Source organism: Artemia sp. Qi Xiang Cuo, chromosome 1 (genome assembly GCF_049724085.1).
Source record: "Artemia sp. Qi Xiang Cuo chromosome 1, ASM4972408v1, whole genome shotgun sequence".
NCBI lineage: Eukaryota > Metazoa > Arthropoda > Branchiopoda > Anostraca > Artemiidae > Artemia > Artemia sp. Qi Xiang Cuo.
Window position 1 is genome coordinate 20,271,896 of NC_142794.1, and position 15,682 is coordinate 20,287,577.

Below are 15,682 nucleotides of genomic sequence, written 5' to 3' on the forward strand. Positions count from 1 at the left end.
TCACCGACATTGAATTTTTTCTTATTGACAATCGTTTCATTGGAATATTGTTTAAGAAAAGTATCAATTGTATCATGATCAGAATGATGAACTTTCGTTGGTGTTGAGTTGGACAATGATCGATGAGGTCGTTGATTATAAATCAACATGATTTTATCTAAATCATGAATAAAAGCAGGTGTATTTTTCAATGTATAATATCTTGAAATTAAAAGTCGAATAGTTCTTATCAATCGTTCCGCCAAAGCACTCTTTATAGGACTATGACTATGATAGAGCAGTGTGTTACATTTCGCTAGTACTTTTGCAACATGGGGATTAACAAATTCACTACCGCGATCCGTTTGAATTTTTTTTTATACGAATCCTGTTCGAGAATACTTTCTATAGCCTGAGGAACTTCAACACCGCTCTTTGACTGCAATGGAATGGCATATGCATAGCGACTAAAAACACTGATTGCAAGAAGAATGTAATTGTACGGTGTATTGGGACGTCTTTAAATCTCATCTAGAGTTAAGAGATCTGCTTACATTATATGCAATGGGAAAAAGGCTTTAGTTTTTCGATAATGATTAGCGCGAAGCCTATGATTTCTATGCAGAGTGTAACTTGATTCATTTTTTAGATAGTCTTGCACACTTTTAGTGTGAACACCAGTGACTTTGGAAAGAGTGGTGGGGGAACTTTCACCAATATTTTCATAAAAAAGTTTCAGAACTTTAACCATTTTGAACGTAAACACGTAGCGTAACGTCCGCTACCCTTTTGTATACTAGTGGTTGGTGGTGGTAGTGACGTTGACTTGATACGTCTTCGCTTTTGTCTAGCTATTAGTGGTGTGCTCCTCCTCATTGTTAAATCAATGTTCCAACTAGGTGTGCTAGTATTTTCCAAGATTGATTTAAAATCTTCTTCTTTATCTTCATATTTTAATGGTGTTGACGACGAGGGTGCATGTTCATTGAATTATTTTAGAATTTGCCTATTGCTAATAAGGCTTTTGAGGAAGTTCAATGTATTTAAAAAGTTGTATAGATGACTGTCAAATGATAATAGTCCTTTACGATTTGTAACCATATCATTTATTAAATCAAGTAGATTATAGCTCTTGCCCTGAATTATAATCCCTTTCCCATTGCTATCAACTTGAATATGATCTTGACCACTTTCCATGAGATACGTTATGAATCGTTTACTTTGTTCACAATATGAGTGCGGCATTAGATTTCCAATACTCGATACTATTGAATCCAATTCCTCCTCCTTTAATTGTATTCCACCAGTGATAGCAGAAGAATCCTGAGGAGATGGTTCTTTTTTGTGATCAATACCACTGGCCTTCGCACGATAGGGCTTATTTTTGTCCACTCGGCGAAGTGCATCTTGAAGTAGAATTAGTTTTTACATCCTCAATATTCTCGTTGTCAATTAATTTACTTAGATTGTTTTCAAATTTTTCCACGGGTGAGAGAGCGAGTTCTATTGGAGTCAATTTATAGGGTTTAGCCATCTATAGAAAACTGTTTACAAGTCCTGCAATTATTGGCAGTAGAAGTGTTAAAAAGCTACCACCCGCTTGAAGAAGACGTTTCCTTTTAAAAATTATTTCCTTTCTTTTTACAAGCCAATGTACGTACAATGGATCGATGTTTCTTTGCCTGTTGCTTAACTACTTCTGGCAGTTGAACATTGCCCTCGGTCAAATTTAAACAAAGTTCAGATATTAGATTAATGAAATCATTATCAACACCATGTTTGAGTATGGGTTTCCTAAGTGGGGGTTTTGAAGTGCTTAGAACTGAAAATAAATGTCTGTTTTCATGAAGTTTCTTCAGTGTCATGATGGCAACTAATAGCCCTTTTTACCGTTCACGGGGAGATATACTGTAATTTCATTGTCAAACATATCTGTGACTACACGCAGGTCCTCGGGTGTATTTTGATTAAGATCCAATAGGATATAGCCGTGGGGTTTATTAGTTGCCTGATTGTATGCTGAGAGCAGAAATTTAGGGACACCGGGGTATATTGTTTACTGAGAGTTATTAGCGAGCTAGAATCACGAACAACTCTGTAGATGATATAGTAGGTGCAATTTAATGCAAGTGTTCGCATACATTTGCTCTGATGAAAGAGGTTGTGTAGAACTAGAGAAATGGAAATCTGTTCATGACGAGAGCGAACAGTGAACAATTGTAGCATTTCCTGGGACCATTGTTCAACAGATTCAGTTGAATCTTCAATAACGAGCCAAGAATTCGGTTCAATAGAGCCTGAAACATCAAGTCCCTTCATGAACTGTTTATGTAACGACCCCAATCTAGTAAGTGGTTTTATTTTATCGTATGACTCCTGCCAAATACTGTAACAATAGTAGATTTTTTTTGGCTTTTCCATAAACGTTTTATTGCAATTTTTAATTATTTTAGTTAAGAGTGTCGTTTTGCCTGACATTGATGGACCACACAGAAACGATCTGAATAGTGTTTTAAATTGATACATGTTCCCTTCAATACTTCACCTACAACTAATTGTAGACTATAGTTGTCTAATGACTAAATAATTTCCCTATTAGTACTACTACTACTTCTCCGTTCAGGAATAATGAGAAGAAGAACAAAATCAATAGAGTCATATTTCTTGTATTATTGATATAAAAATAGCACTTTACAAATAATACATTACACAAAAAAACACATTAAACAAGAGAAATACACTTAAGATTTTTTTTAAATTTATTTATTTATAGGAAAAACATAAACATTTACTTTAAAAATGCACTAGAAAAAAAAACAATTTAATAAATATACTTTATTTATTTATAAAAAATACACTTAAAATAATATCGCTTTTTTACGCCATTTTTAATTTGAATGCAACAACAACAAAAACAACAACATTTATATTTACAAAAGTACAAAAAAGAAATCTGCTCTAAGTAAAAAAGATACCGTTGGTGGCGGCACCCCCCGTTGGTGGCCGGCCGGCCGGCCGAAGGCCCCGCCCCCCAAGGTTTTGGGAAATTTGTTTTATTTGACTTTACTCAAACCGAGACTTTCCTTATGACTAACACATTCGGCTCGGTCGGAAGTTCAGCAGTGCCCAAGGGGGAGGGTACTCACACCGTCTTGACAAGCATAGACCTTGTCGGAAATGGTACTCATGGCAATTTTTTCAATATTTGCTGTGAAGTTCCTATAGTTTAACGAGTGAATCGCCAAAAATTTCGCTCGTGGAATTGTATTTTCTACAATACAATTCCTATAAACGTCCATGTCAAAATTCTTATCCACATAGCGCATAGATCCTCCCTTGCACCGTTTTTTGATTTCCTCATTATGTGTCATCATAAACTAAGCCTTTATACTTATAAGCATACCGCGGCAAATCATGTCGATTCTCGGTTCTGAGTTTAAATATATTAGTTGATTTTGTGCCCGACGTATCACTAGCTATGGGTCGACCTCCCCACTCCAGTTGGTGTAGTTCATCCGAGAACTGATGATTTCAGCGTATGCCAAATCATCGATTAGATTTTCAGTTTTTACTTTTAAAAGTAGAGAATCTGTGTCCCTATAACACACCTCAACTTGTCCCTTCCCTGGTCACTGTGTCCTAGCCAAATTGTACTAGAGTTCTAACATGAGCTTTTTAGAGATATCCAGGATGACACTGCCTATAGCACTATTTTTATTCAGGACAATGTTTCTTTTTTTTCTGCTCAGTAGTACCATGTCCGGGCCAATGATAGTAAGGGAAGTGTTGTTTGGATCGGCAATAATTCGAGCACATTGTTCGGGATCGGTCACAACGTCACAACGATTGCTATTGCGAACACTTTCGCACATTTTACCAAACACCGAATTTAAAATGAGCTTATAGATTTCTTTTTCGACCTTTGTTTTCGCTTCAGAACGTTTCTTGACAAAAGTTTCAACAAACGTTTTCATATAGGGTTTTTGACTGAACTGGAGGGCTCTATGAACCTTTGTGACATTGAAACAACAACATTTATATTTACAAAAGTAAAAAAAGAAATCTGCTCTAAGTAAAAAATCTGCTCTCTAAGAAATCTGCTCGTTGTTGCACATCCATTTTAAAGCCACATGATGTACAACAATATTTTTCTTTGGCAGGAGGTCGGCAATAAGTTTTCGTTTTGAAGGTGTCCAATGCAATCACTCCACCTCGACCAAACGTCTGTTGTGGGGACTCAAAGAGTCCCTAGACACAGGTCTATTGATGCATGGAAAAACAAAATCCTTTAACGAATCATGAAGCTCAACTGGTATCTCCTCATCAATTTAAAAAAACCATCCAACCGGCCCATTGTCCTCAACACTGTCAACGTTGGGGAAATTTGAGGCTTGAGGGTCATTGTGCCATTTATAGTCATTGCAGGGTAGTGCAGAATGAGACATAGCTGAGGGGTAGATGAAATTCATATCAAGGAACACTGCATCCGATTTTGTTACCGTCTTCTCTCCAGTTGGATCAGTTTTCAAGATACGATCCCCATGAAAAATGTATCCCTCCCTCAATGACCTCTCGATAAACAGATGTTGATCGATGTCAGTGATCAGCCCGATTTTTTCCCCGCTGATTTTTAGGATGAGGTCCATCACCAGATTAGGAGATGAAAAATAATACCCTATATCACGATTAAATTCCTCATATATTTTGTCCGTATTTTTACACATAATGTCTAACAAAGTGAGCACATCACTTGACAAATACAACTTGAAGTAGTCAAACCCATTTTTACACCCTCCCTCTGCCCACACTCTTTTGCAAAACTGTATTAATCCGGAGTACACCTACGATCGTGTAGACTGTCATAAAACGACTCGATTGAGGGAATAGTTTCCTCGGCGAATGTCAACATGGAGTTGTAATAATCATAAGGATACGCGCCCTTGACCGTCAACAAATCATATAAATAATTTGGAAATTGTTGCTTGAGAAGGGGGAAAGCGTTGCAGCCGTCATCGTTTTCCTGCACTTGAATTAATTCGCTCAAAGATTTGGGAAAAGAACCTGAAGGAATTTAAAAAGTGAATTTTATTCGTTTACTCAACGCCGTCTTCAGCATACCTCCACATAAATTCCAAAACAAGCAACTTTTCCGCTGATTTAGCAATGATTTTGTAGGAAAAGCTGTCTATCACCCATGCATAATCAACAGTTCCATTTCTTTGAAGATGTGCCATTGCTGGTAGCACATACTTAAGATCGAAGTTAGAATTATGTATAAAAACCGGAAGAAAGAGCTGCTGTTTAATTTTTAAATTACATTAATTGTGAGCCCACCCCTGAAAGTTACTTTTCCTCGTTGAATTGGGGTCAATAAGGTAGTTAGGATCCTGAACAGCATCTTTCGCGGCAAGAGCACCCCTACACACCCAACAAACTGTCCCCTTTTCTAGTGCCCGTTGCTCCTTATCTGATAATGACATTGGGTGGTTGGTGTGACGCAATCGTGAAATAGATCTATTTGCTGTTTTTATTAAACACCAATAATTTCTTCATGCTACCCTCCTCATCCAATTGCTTCAATTGGAAAAAAACTCTTCCAATTGCATTTTATTGTCGGAATCGCGTCGGGCATGGGCATAGGAACACGCTACGAGTTTGTGTTCCTTGACTATATTTGGGCTTTATGTGTCACACACACACACAAAAACACACACAAACACATACAAAAACACACATAAACACAAATACAAACACACACACAAAAACACACAACAAAAACAAAAAAAAACCTTACACACACACACACACACACACACACACGCGCACGCGCGCGCGCGCACACACGCACGCACACACACGCACAGTCACATGCACACACGCACATGCACACGTACACGCACACACACACACACAGACACAGATAAATTTTATTTTTTCTTACGTTTCCAACAGAAGAGCTGGCCAATGTTTTATACGATGGGTCCATTGTTATCAAGGGGGAGGAATGGAATTCTTGAGGATTTTGAATATTGTCTACCATAGCCAATAAATCATCTAATATTGACATATCGAAATTATTAGGAGACGGTATGCCACCTTCCTCAAAAATAGCTTCAAAATTGAACTCTTCATTCCTTGCTCTTTTTTCCGATGAATGTACATTGTCCTACAATATGGATCCAGCTATATTGACTGTCATAATGCATGTACTAATTTCTAGAACTTTCACAAAAAAAAGAGGGAGGTCATACTCGCCGGGTGTAATAGGTACCCACTATTGATATTCTTCACAATTTTAGAAAGAGTGATCGTATAAGTTTCTTAGGGGGACTCTTTGGATCGGTAATTGGAATTTCTATTGTCTGTTTTAAGATTCAGAGTGATTGGATGTTGTAACGTGACGTTTTGGGTATTAGCAATAAAATAAAGTAAAATAAAAAAATATCTGTCAAGGAGCTGCCGTTAGTTCAGCAAGAAGCAATAACCTATTTCACATGAAGCATTTCATGTCTACTCACATGTTTACCGGGTACTAAATAAGTTCCATTTTTCATCCCATCAAAACTTAATTTCCCTCCTCACTTTATACTGACTAAATACTTGGCATCACCCCTCACCCATATATCGTAGCCAAATAGAGCTTAATCAATTCTATATTTCACCATTTTTATGTTATTAATTACACTGAAAATAATTGGTATGGCACACACAATGCAACGTTTGGCTAATAACAATAAAGTAAAATAAAAAAAATATCTGTCAAGGAGCTACCATTAGTTCAGTAAGAAGCAATAACCTATTTCTATTGAAGCATTTCAAGTCTAGTCACATGTTTACCGGGTACTAAATAAGTACCATTTTTCATCCCATCAAAACTTGATTTCCCTCCTCACATTATATTGACTAAATACTTGCCCTCACCCCTCACTCATATAAAGCAGCCAAATAGAGCTTAATCAATTCTATATTCCACGATTTGTATGTTATTAATTACACTGAAAATAATTGAACAGAAAAAAAAGCCGGATAAATATTTACTAGTTGGTTTGGCACACACGACCCGACGTTTGGGGTAATAGCAATAAAGTAAAATAAAAAAATATCTGTCAAGGAGCTACCATTTGCTCAGTAAGAAGCAATAACCTATTTCTAATGAAGCATTTCAAGCCTAGTCACTTGTTTACCGGGTACTAAATAAGTACCATTTTTTTATCCCTTCAAAACTTAATTTTCCTCCTCACATTCTATTAACTAAATACTTGCCCTCACCCATATAAAGTAGCCAAATAGAGCTTAATCAATTCTATATTTCACCATTTTTATATTATTAATTACACTGAAAATAATTGAACAGAAAAAAAGCCCGATAAATATTCAATAGTTGGTATAGCACACACAACGCAACGTTTGGCTAATAGCAATAAAATAAAATAAAAAAATAACTGTCAAGAAGCTCCCATTAGCACAGTAAGAAGCAATAACCTATTTCTAATGAAGCATTTCAAGTCTAGTCACATGTTTATCGGGTAGTAAATAAGTACCATTCCCCCCTCCCCCCTCAAAACTTAATTCCCCTCCCCGTATTATATTGACTAAATACTTGCCCCCACCCCACCTCAATATAAATTAGCCAAATAGAGCCTAATCTATTATATATTTAACCATTTTTATTTTATTAATTACACTGAAAATAAATGAAAAGAAAAAAAGCCCGATAAATATTTACTAGTTGGTCTAGCACACACAACGCGACGTTTGGGGTAATAGCAATAAAGTAAAATAAAAAAAATATCTGTCAAGGAGCTCCCATTAGCACAGTAAGAAGCAATAACCTATTTCTAGTGAAGCATTTCAAGTCTAGTCACGTGTTTACCGGGTACTAAATAAGTACCATTTTTCACCCCCCCCCCTCAAAGTTTAATTCCCCTCTATAGCATTATATTAACTAAATACTTGCCCCACCCCTCACCCATATAAAGTATCCACATAGAGCTTAATCAATTCAATGTTTCACCATTTTTATTTTATTAACTACACTTAAAATAATTGAACAGAAAAAAAAGCCCGATAAATATTCACTAGTTGGTATGGCACACACAACAAAACGTTTGGCTAATAGCAATAAAATACAATAAAAAAATATCTGTCGAGGAGGTACCATTAGCTCAGTAAGAAGCAATAACCTATTTTTCATGAAGTATTTCAAGTCTAGTCACATGTTTACCGGGTACTAAATAAGTACCATTTTCACCCCCTCAAAACTTAATTATCCCCCCACACCCGTTTCTTCAAGACCCCTACCCCTTTTTCCTATGCGAAATTGTGAGCGCTTTATAAAGTTGAAAGCTATCTGATAAATGGTGCTTACCTTTGAAATTACAGGTAGGTCGGTAGAAACTGTTCGGGGTGCGAAGTGGATCACACTATCCCTCATGGAATTCATGGTTCTGATTATTTCCGTGTCAGTGCTAACTGGACCGGCATCCATCTTCGACCGCTTTTGACTTGGTGTTTGAATATCAGCGTCCTGGAATTAGAAATCAATTTCAGTTTTTCACTAGGTAACTTGTACCCTTATAGGCTTAAATCATCCTAAAACACATATAAAAAAAAAGAATGCCACTTCAACATATGATAAAATAAAAAAATAAAAATATGCAACTATTAGCTTCGTCTATTATTTATTCAGAATAGTAATGGAGGGTAGCGCCCCCCCCTCCCCCAAAACCAAAGCTCACTCAACACATTAAAACACATACACGAAGTTATTAGATTAAATGGACCCCCCCCCTCGAGTTTTAACACCAAATAAAAACCCAGAAAAACAAAAGGCATGTAAAACTAAGAAAGGATTGAAATTGATTGTTTTCGTCATAAAAATAAATGCGCTAGCTTTTCAGTGCGAAACCCAGATGATAGATAGTAAATTTGTATCTATAGGATAAAAGTCATGAATACAAACCAAAATGGATCTAAAGAGAGGGTTTGCGTCAGGTAATTACAGGAGTTCGCTTTCTGTGTGAAACCCAGATGATATATAGTTAATAGGTAACTATAGGAAAAAATGTCTCGAGTAAAAAAGGAATAATATATATTCACTTACCATCATGATTCTTCTGCTGTTCTCCATTAGAAAAACGAATAAATTTAATTGTAATAGGTTTAATATAAGTTCAATTAATCAACTGATACAGAAAGACCAATTTACTCCATATTTATAGCAAGAAAAACACGAATATAAGCCCTCCAGCTGTAAACCAGTATTTCTAGAATGAGACCATCCTTTGAACATGTAATATAAGGAACTTTAATTTTGAATATCGAACCAGGAAAAAAAAACATGTTATGGTGATAGATGAACGAACTTCCTAAAGCATATATCGTCTAAACCTGTCTGATTCCATTGCACAATCTCGTCCCTAGTTCCAAATGTAACGTGTTTGATCACTTTGCTTGGAAAGGCGCCAAGGAACGTAAGGCAAGCAAATAGCATGGCAAGGAACGTAATGTCCCCAAAATGGAATGTAGCACTCTATTTATATTGAGCTTCCCAGTTGTAGGACAAGTAATGCCACACAGTGGTGCATTCTGTCTGGAAAAGTTACGTAGTCTGTACGAAATATTAAATGGTTAATATATACATCTATTTTAATGCTTCATTTAACTTTATCGCCTCGCTTGATTTCTCATGAAATTATGTTCAGCGGTATATACGTAATTGAACATCAGCTCTTATGAAGGAGGGGTGGTGGGTCGTTGTGTAAGGGGGGGGTGTCAGAAGCCTTAATTTCAATGCTTTTCAATAAAAAAATTATCGAACTTTACATGAACCTCTGATAAGTATAGAAGAGTGTGTTAGGGGGTTGGAATGAATTTCTCATCTTCCTTCATCAAACAGTTCCTGGTAACGAGCTGTAGATAAGGAGCGAGTCGACTGAAGGTGACTCGACTCAAGAGTAACCGAAACTCTAAAAAACGTATCAAAAGATTTGGCTTTTTGTGCTGATTCCAAACATATAAGATTTATGAAGTTTACCGTCGCCCACCAAAAGCTACAAGCCGGAGAATATTTACCTGATTTTGAAAAAGGGTGGAAACACCGCCCAAAAGTCAAGAAATCTTAATAAAAATCACACCATCAGATTCAGTGTATCCGAGAACCTCACTGTAGACGTTTCAAGTTCCCATCTGTCCCATCTCAAAAAATATGGATTTTTTTTTGCCAGAACAAAGATTACGGTTGCGTACTTATTTGTTTTGTTTTTTTTTTTCCGAGGGGTGATTGCATTGAACCAATGCTCCTAGAATATTGGGATAGGGTTCATTCTAACTAAAACTAAAGTTTTTAGTGTCATTCTAAGTGACCAAAAAGATTAGAGGCAACTGGCCTCTCCCTTCCTCGCCCCTTTTTTTAAGATAGCCTTTCTGTTCAGGATAGTTGAAAGATCCAGTAACTGCCTTTATGAAATTTGTACATAGTTTACGTATAGTATCTGTTATTGGGAAGTATGCAGACATTTTCAAGGGAGGGGGGAGGGGAATTTCTGATTTGGGAGGGGGGGGATTTTCCAATGGGAGGAAAAATTTTAGGGCTGAATTTTCCATGTAAAATCCTCCACGGGGATTTTGTGTTGGAGGTACTATCCATGCAGGATTTTTTTTTGGGAGGGGGGAAGGCAATGGGAGGGGGGATTTCCACGGAGAAGAGAGCCGGATTTCCCGGCATTTTTTGAAAAAAAAAACAATCAGAAATTAAATAAAAAAGAACACTTTCACCTGAAAGTAAGGAGCAAAATTATAACTTAAGAGCGAACAGAAATTATTCTCTATATGAGGTGGCTTGCCCCCTTCTAAATAGCTTGCTCTTTACGCTAAAATTTTTAGTTCAAAAAAAGTATCTTATTCTAATTTTGGGGTTTTGAGTTTTTTTTTGGGGGGGGAGCTGGACATGAAATTGATATCTAATCCCACTTGATTCTCGGGAATATCTTTGGTATACACCTTTATTATTGCTGCTGGGAGGGGGAAGGATGATAACATTCCTTCCATTGCGACAGTCTCTTGCAATTTAGCATAAAAAGTTACATTCACATGCCTCCCGGTATGGTAGAAAAGCGGGGGCGGGCCATTATGAGCCCCACTAGAAATTTCTTTAAAGGGGGGGGGGGTTGGCGAGTACTACCAGGAACTTTTTACAGCTAAATTAAATGGTAAAATGTTTTTCATTTAAATATTTGTATACGATGCTTAATGTCTTCTTGTTTCCCAAGGGGTGTCACTCTCCTATTGGAGTCTATGGAGAACATCCCTAAAAAACCGGTTTGTTTGAAAAACTTTCCTTAAAGCCGCGGAAATGATGACCCTATAAATAAGTTCTTATATTCAGACCTGCCCTCTTAACAAATATTCGAGAGGTTTTTTTTCAGGGATGAATATCATCCTCGAAGCATTGTTTTACGAATATTAAGATTGAACATAAAAAATGGACAATGAGGGAGGGAGCTGTAACTTTCCTTCACGTTTAGGAACCTTTGGTCAAACAGCTCCTAGCACCAAAAAAGAGCAACTCTTGCGAACAGAAATCGAAACTCTTGAAAGTTCTGATTACAACACATGCAACCAAATATATTATTCATGCTGATTCTGAAGGAGCAAAATGTATTAATTTTAAAGTTAGAGTACATAAGAATCTGCATAATTTTACAAAGGGGAATAAAAATCCCTCGAAAAGGGTTGCCATCTTCATAAAAGTTCTGCAATGAAATTCAGCATGCGTGACAGACCTAAATGAACTTATCTTCAAAACGTGAAATTTCTCCTTATAAATTGAATGAATATATATGAATAAATGAGTATACTGCAAAGAACGAATAGGAATTAAATAAAAAAGCAAGTTTTCTCAATTGAAAGTAAAAAGCAATATGAAAACTTATGTTAAAGTTTTATAGTTCTTTAAAAAACACTTCTCATTCTAATCAATGATCCTTGTGTTTCAGCAGTCGTTCTTAAATAATTGGGGCTCAAATACCAAAACTTCATGAAATTCAGGTTATGGAAAGATCAAAATCAGGCTGGTCATCAGAGGGGCGAATCAGATTTTATTTAATTTTTTCAGCAGTCAGGGTTTGATAGCTTACATTTCAGCTTAAAGAGGCTCATTGAAAATATTCTTTTAGAAAAATCTAGATTTTGAAAAATGCATCCCCCTTCCTAATTTCCGTGTATTGACGCCAACGGTAGCTTATTTGATAGCTTGTGTAGCAGTTGTTGGTAGCAACAAGTGCCGCGTGAGCATCTAGTTCTTGTTTGTTTTTCGGTCAAGTTGCGTCTTCACATCCATAAACTAACGTTTGTGTGGACGGTCTATAACTGCAAGGCATTTTCCATGGTTGTCACTTTGAATAGAATATACGTTTAATGGAGATTCTTAAAAAACAACGTCTTCAACATAGCAAGAGAGTATGCCGGCTGATACTCTGCCCCCTTCACCTCCGAAAGTAAATTCAAGTGAATAACGTAAATTTCTGAGTTTTATAATTGAAAAAATTCATCTTTCAAAGAACTTGCAATTATTATTTCGTTTAAACTAAATAAAGACCTTGAAACAATGTCACTGATGTTTTTTTCTATAAGAACTCGTATTAGTAGCTTAAATCTTTTAGGTTCAAGAAATACCTGTGAAAGATGTTAAAGAGCTGCCGCTCCTTTGTAACCCTGACTTTCTTGTTGGTACAAACGATCTTACTGGACTCTCCTACCTCCACGAGCCAGCAATTCTTAATTCTCTAAAGCATCGATTCATAAATGATAATATCATTTATACTAGGTGTGGTAAGTATCTTATGTGTATTTATGTAATCAAATTCATTTATTCTATTAAATGATGATATAACTATGCAAAAATTAGTCTCCACTTTTAAGGATTTTAATTTTTCTTGCAAGTGTTTTCTTCCTGTTTTTTATTAAGAAAAAAAAAATACCGAGAAATAGATATCCCTTTATCCAAGTTCAAAACTGAGACCTTAAAAAAATGTAGAAAACTATATACCTGGGGTACGAAGGTTAACAATTGGTACAGCTAGAGTTAGATATGAGCGCTACTTACTGAGTATGGAGTATTGATTCTTTATAAGGTACCATTTTGGACCTATAACTCATTTATAATGGAAATATTACCGTGTCTTCACTATAAGTGAAGGCACCATAATCTATAGCAATATATCTGTTGTATTTCAAATTAAAAACTCTTAAGTCCTTTTTCCACCTTGAACTTCTTATTTGCTTCATCTTTTCTCCCGGAATATATTTTTTCATCACTTGAATTTTTAATCCGCGACTCACTTGCTTGTTACCAACTCACTGACTAGCTAAGCCATACCTGTTTACTTGTATTTGCAGCAGGACAAGGCGTTTTTCGCCCCACCTGGCATCTGAAATCCAGTTGTTTTTTTAGAAATTTGTTTAACCGTAAGCTCTTCAGACTTTCGGTTGTGGCCTAGCTATATGACTTACCAAGGTTGTGACCCATTATCCACCTAGCCTACAGATAATTTTGGCATATGACATGACCCAGACTGATGACCTACCTAGCTTATTGATAATTTTGAAACTGCTCTTAACCTTTGAATTTCCCACGAGGTTTTTTTATTTTCTAAAACCAAGATATTTTTCTGTATTTATCGAGGATATTCAAAAATTTCAGAATAGTAAGATAGCTCAATGAGTATATGTTCAAACTATTAGTGTGTCATTTCTCTGAATATAATATTTTTTTTAATATACCTTCCTGCAGAGTTTAATCATTAAGATTTTATTATACAGTAAGTGCTTAATAAACAAGTGAAATAAGACATAAAAGGAGTTGCTTAGAAGCCTGTCTTAATTTCTCGTCTTGTGAATAGAGAATGTAGCCTATTCATTTCTTCTCTATTGTGTTATCCTTTTACCGTAATATGTGAAATTATCAGGCACTACTACTATAACTATTAACAACTAACTGTAGGGCCAAGCAGCCTGAGTCCAGCACAGCTACGCACGCTCCTCCTACATCCCAATATATTCAAAGCCTCCCTCTTTAAAACCTCTCAAGAATTTCCAGTTTCCATTAAGTCCTTCCTTTTGAACCCCTCTCACCCCATCTGAGGGCCACTTGCTTTTCATTTGGCCCTAATGCACTTTTATAATCAATTTTGATGAAAACTGTTAAGAAATTGAAAAAGTTTTCCTACTTTATGCTTCCAACCTTATTGTTGTTAGTGAACCGCGAGCTTATTGCTAATAATTTATTTTGTCTCTTGATCCAAGTATAGCCACTTTTTAAGTAGCCTTTGTAAATGATGAGTTATCGTCAAGTCTTCTGAGCATGCTGATAATTAGCCGCGATATGATGCACAAGAAGACTCTTATCACAAAGTAACAGATAATTTTCTGTCCAGAATGCTTTTGGAAAAACTGTCCTTCAATAACATTGGGAGTTCATATAGGTTTTTTTTCAGCGAATCATATTCGTAGTTACTCGGTAGCTGCAGTGGGGGTTATTGGCTGTCCATGTGCAAAAACCTACAGTGAGACGGTATTGTACAGTTGCACTTCAAATATTTAAGGGGAAGTCATCGGATCCTTTTGGAGTGAGGGGGTATGGGAGCCTGAAAAAGTGCAGTTTAATGCCTAGATTTCCCGCTGGAAGTCCTACAGAACAAAATGAAGATAAAATTTAGCCTTCCCTACATCTTACTTTTGTTGCATAGAAAACAAGTTTTGTGAAGTCCAAACACTCTAATAAAACTTCAAACTTGAAATAGCGACATTCTCCATTATTTCTGGAGTACCTTATATATTGTAGTAAGCACAAACATAAATAAGTGTACAATTAAAATCAGATTTTTTTTCCCAATGAAATAAAACCCACAAATTATTGATGCTTACAATTCACTTATTGAAACCTAATAGATAATCTGTGATTAAATAGTAGCGTCAAAAACTTATAACGAACATAAATTATCCTGCTCATGAGGGGGTTACTGCCCCTTCAATTTCGAGCTTTTAACACCAAATTTTGACTTTTTTCATAAATTCTTTCCTTTTTCCTATTCTAGTAAGTTTTCTACGAAGTACTTATTAGAGTGTATCACAAAGAGCGAGAAGGACTGGAAGGGAGTTTATGGTGGTGATTGCTCCCTTATTTAGAGGACAGTTTTTATTCGTTTTTAGCTTTAACCTCGCTTTTTATTTTCTTCTGGAAAAAACCTATTTTTTGTATAGTTACAATACAAATGAAAGATAGGTTCGAACTTAATTGTGCGCCTTTTGTTTAACACTGTGCAGCAAATCATAGTTAATACATTTTGTAGGGGGATAATCTTATCTTCACTTATTTTATTGCTTTACACTTTTTTTTACCGAATTTCTCAATATGTTGTGTCTATTCTCAATTTTTTGTGTCAATTCTCTTAGACTATGTTTAGTTTTGAAAAACGTGCTCAAACAAACAACCAATCACCATCTAACCTAGCCTAACCTAACCTAATTTCTCACTATTTTTCTTTTAACATGTTACATGACAAATGATTTAGGTGGCGCTGATGGTGTTTAATTTGTATTTACGCCGCTGCGTTTTGTATATAGTGGCATCTATAAACAAATTTTGAAGATCCCACTCGTTTCAGCACGAGTTTGGAAACTGAGAAAATGATTATTGAATCCA

General features: G+C 36.0%; 1 protein-coding gene across 1 annotated transcript in view; it reads left to right on the forward strand.

The window, feature by feature from the left end:
• The first annotated feature begins 9,250 nt into the window (after positions 1-9,250).
• The window catches only part of LOC148956095 (unconventional myosin-Va-like), a 51,223-nt gene continuing 44,791 nt past the window's right edge, over positions 9,251-15,682 (forward strand). The window contains exons 1-2 of the mRNA XM_089089145.1: positions 9,251-9,271; positions 12,642-12,810. Coding sequence (XP_088945271.1) covers positions 9,251-9,271; positions 12,642-12,810 — 190 coding nt within the window. The remainder of the gene's footprint in view (positions 9,272-12,641; positions 12,811-15,682) is intronic.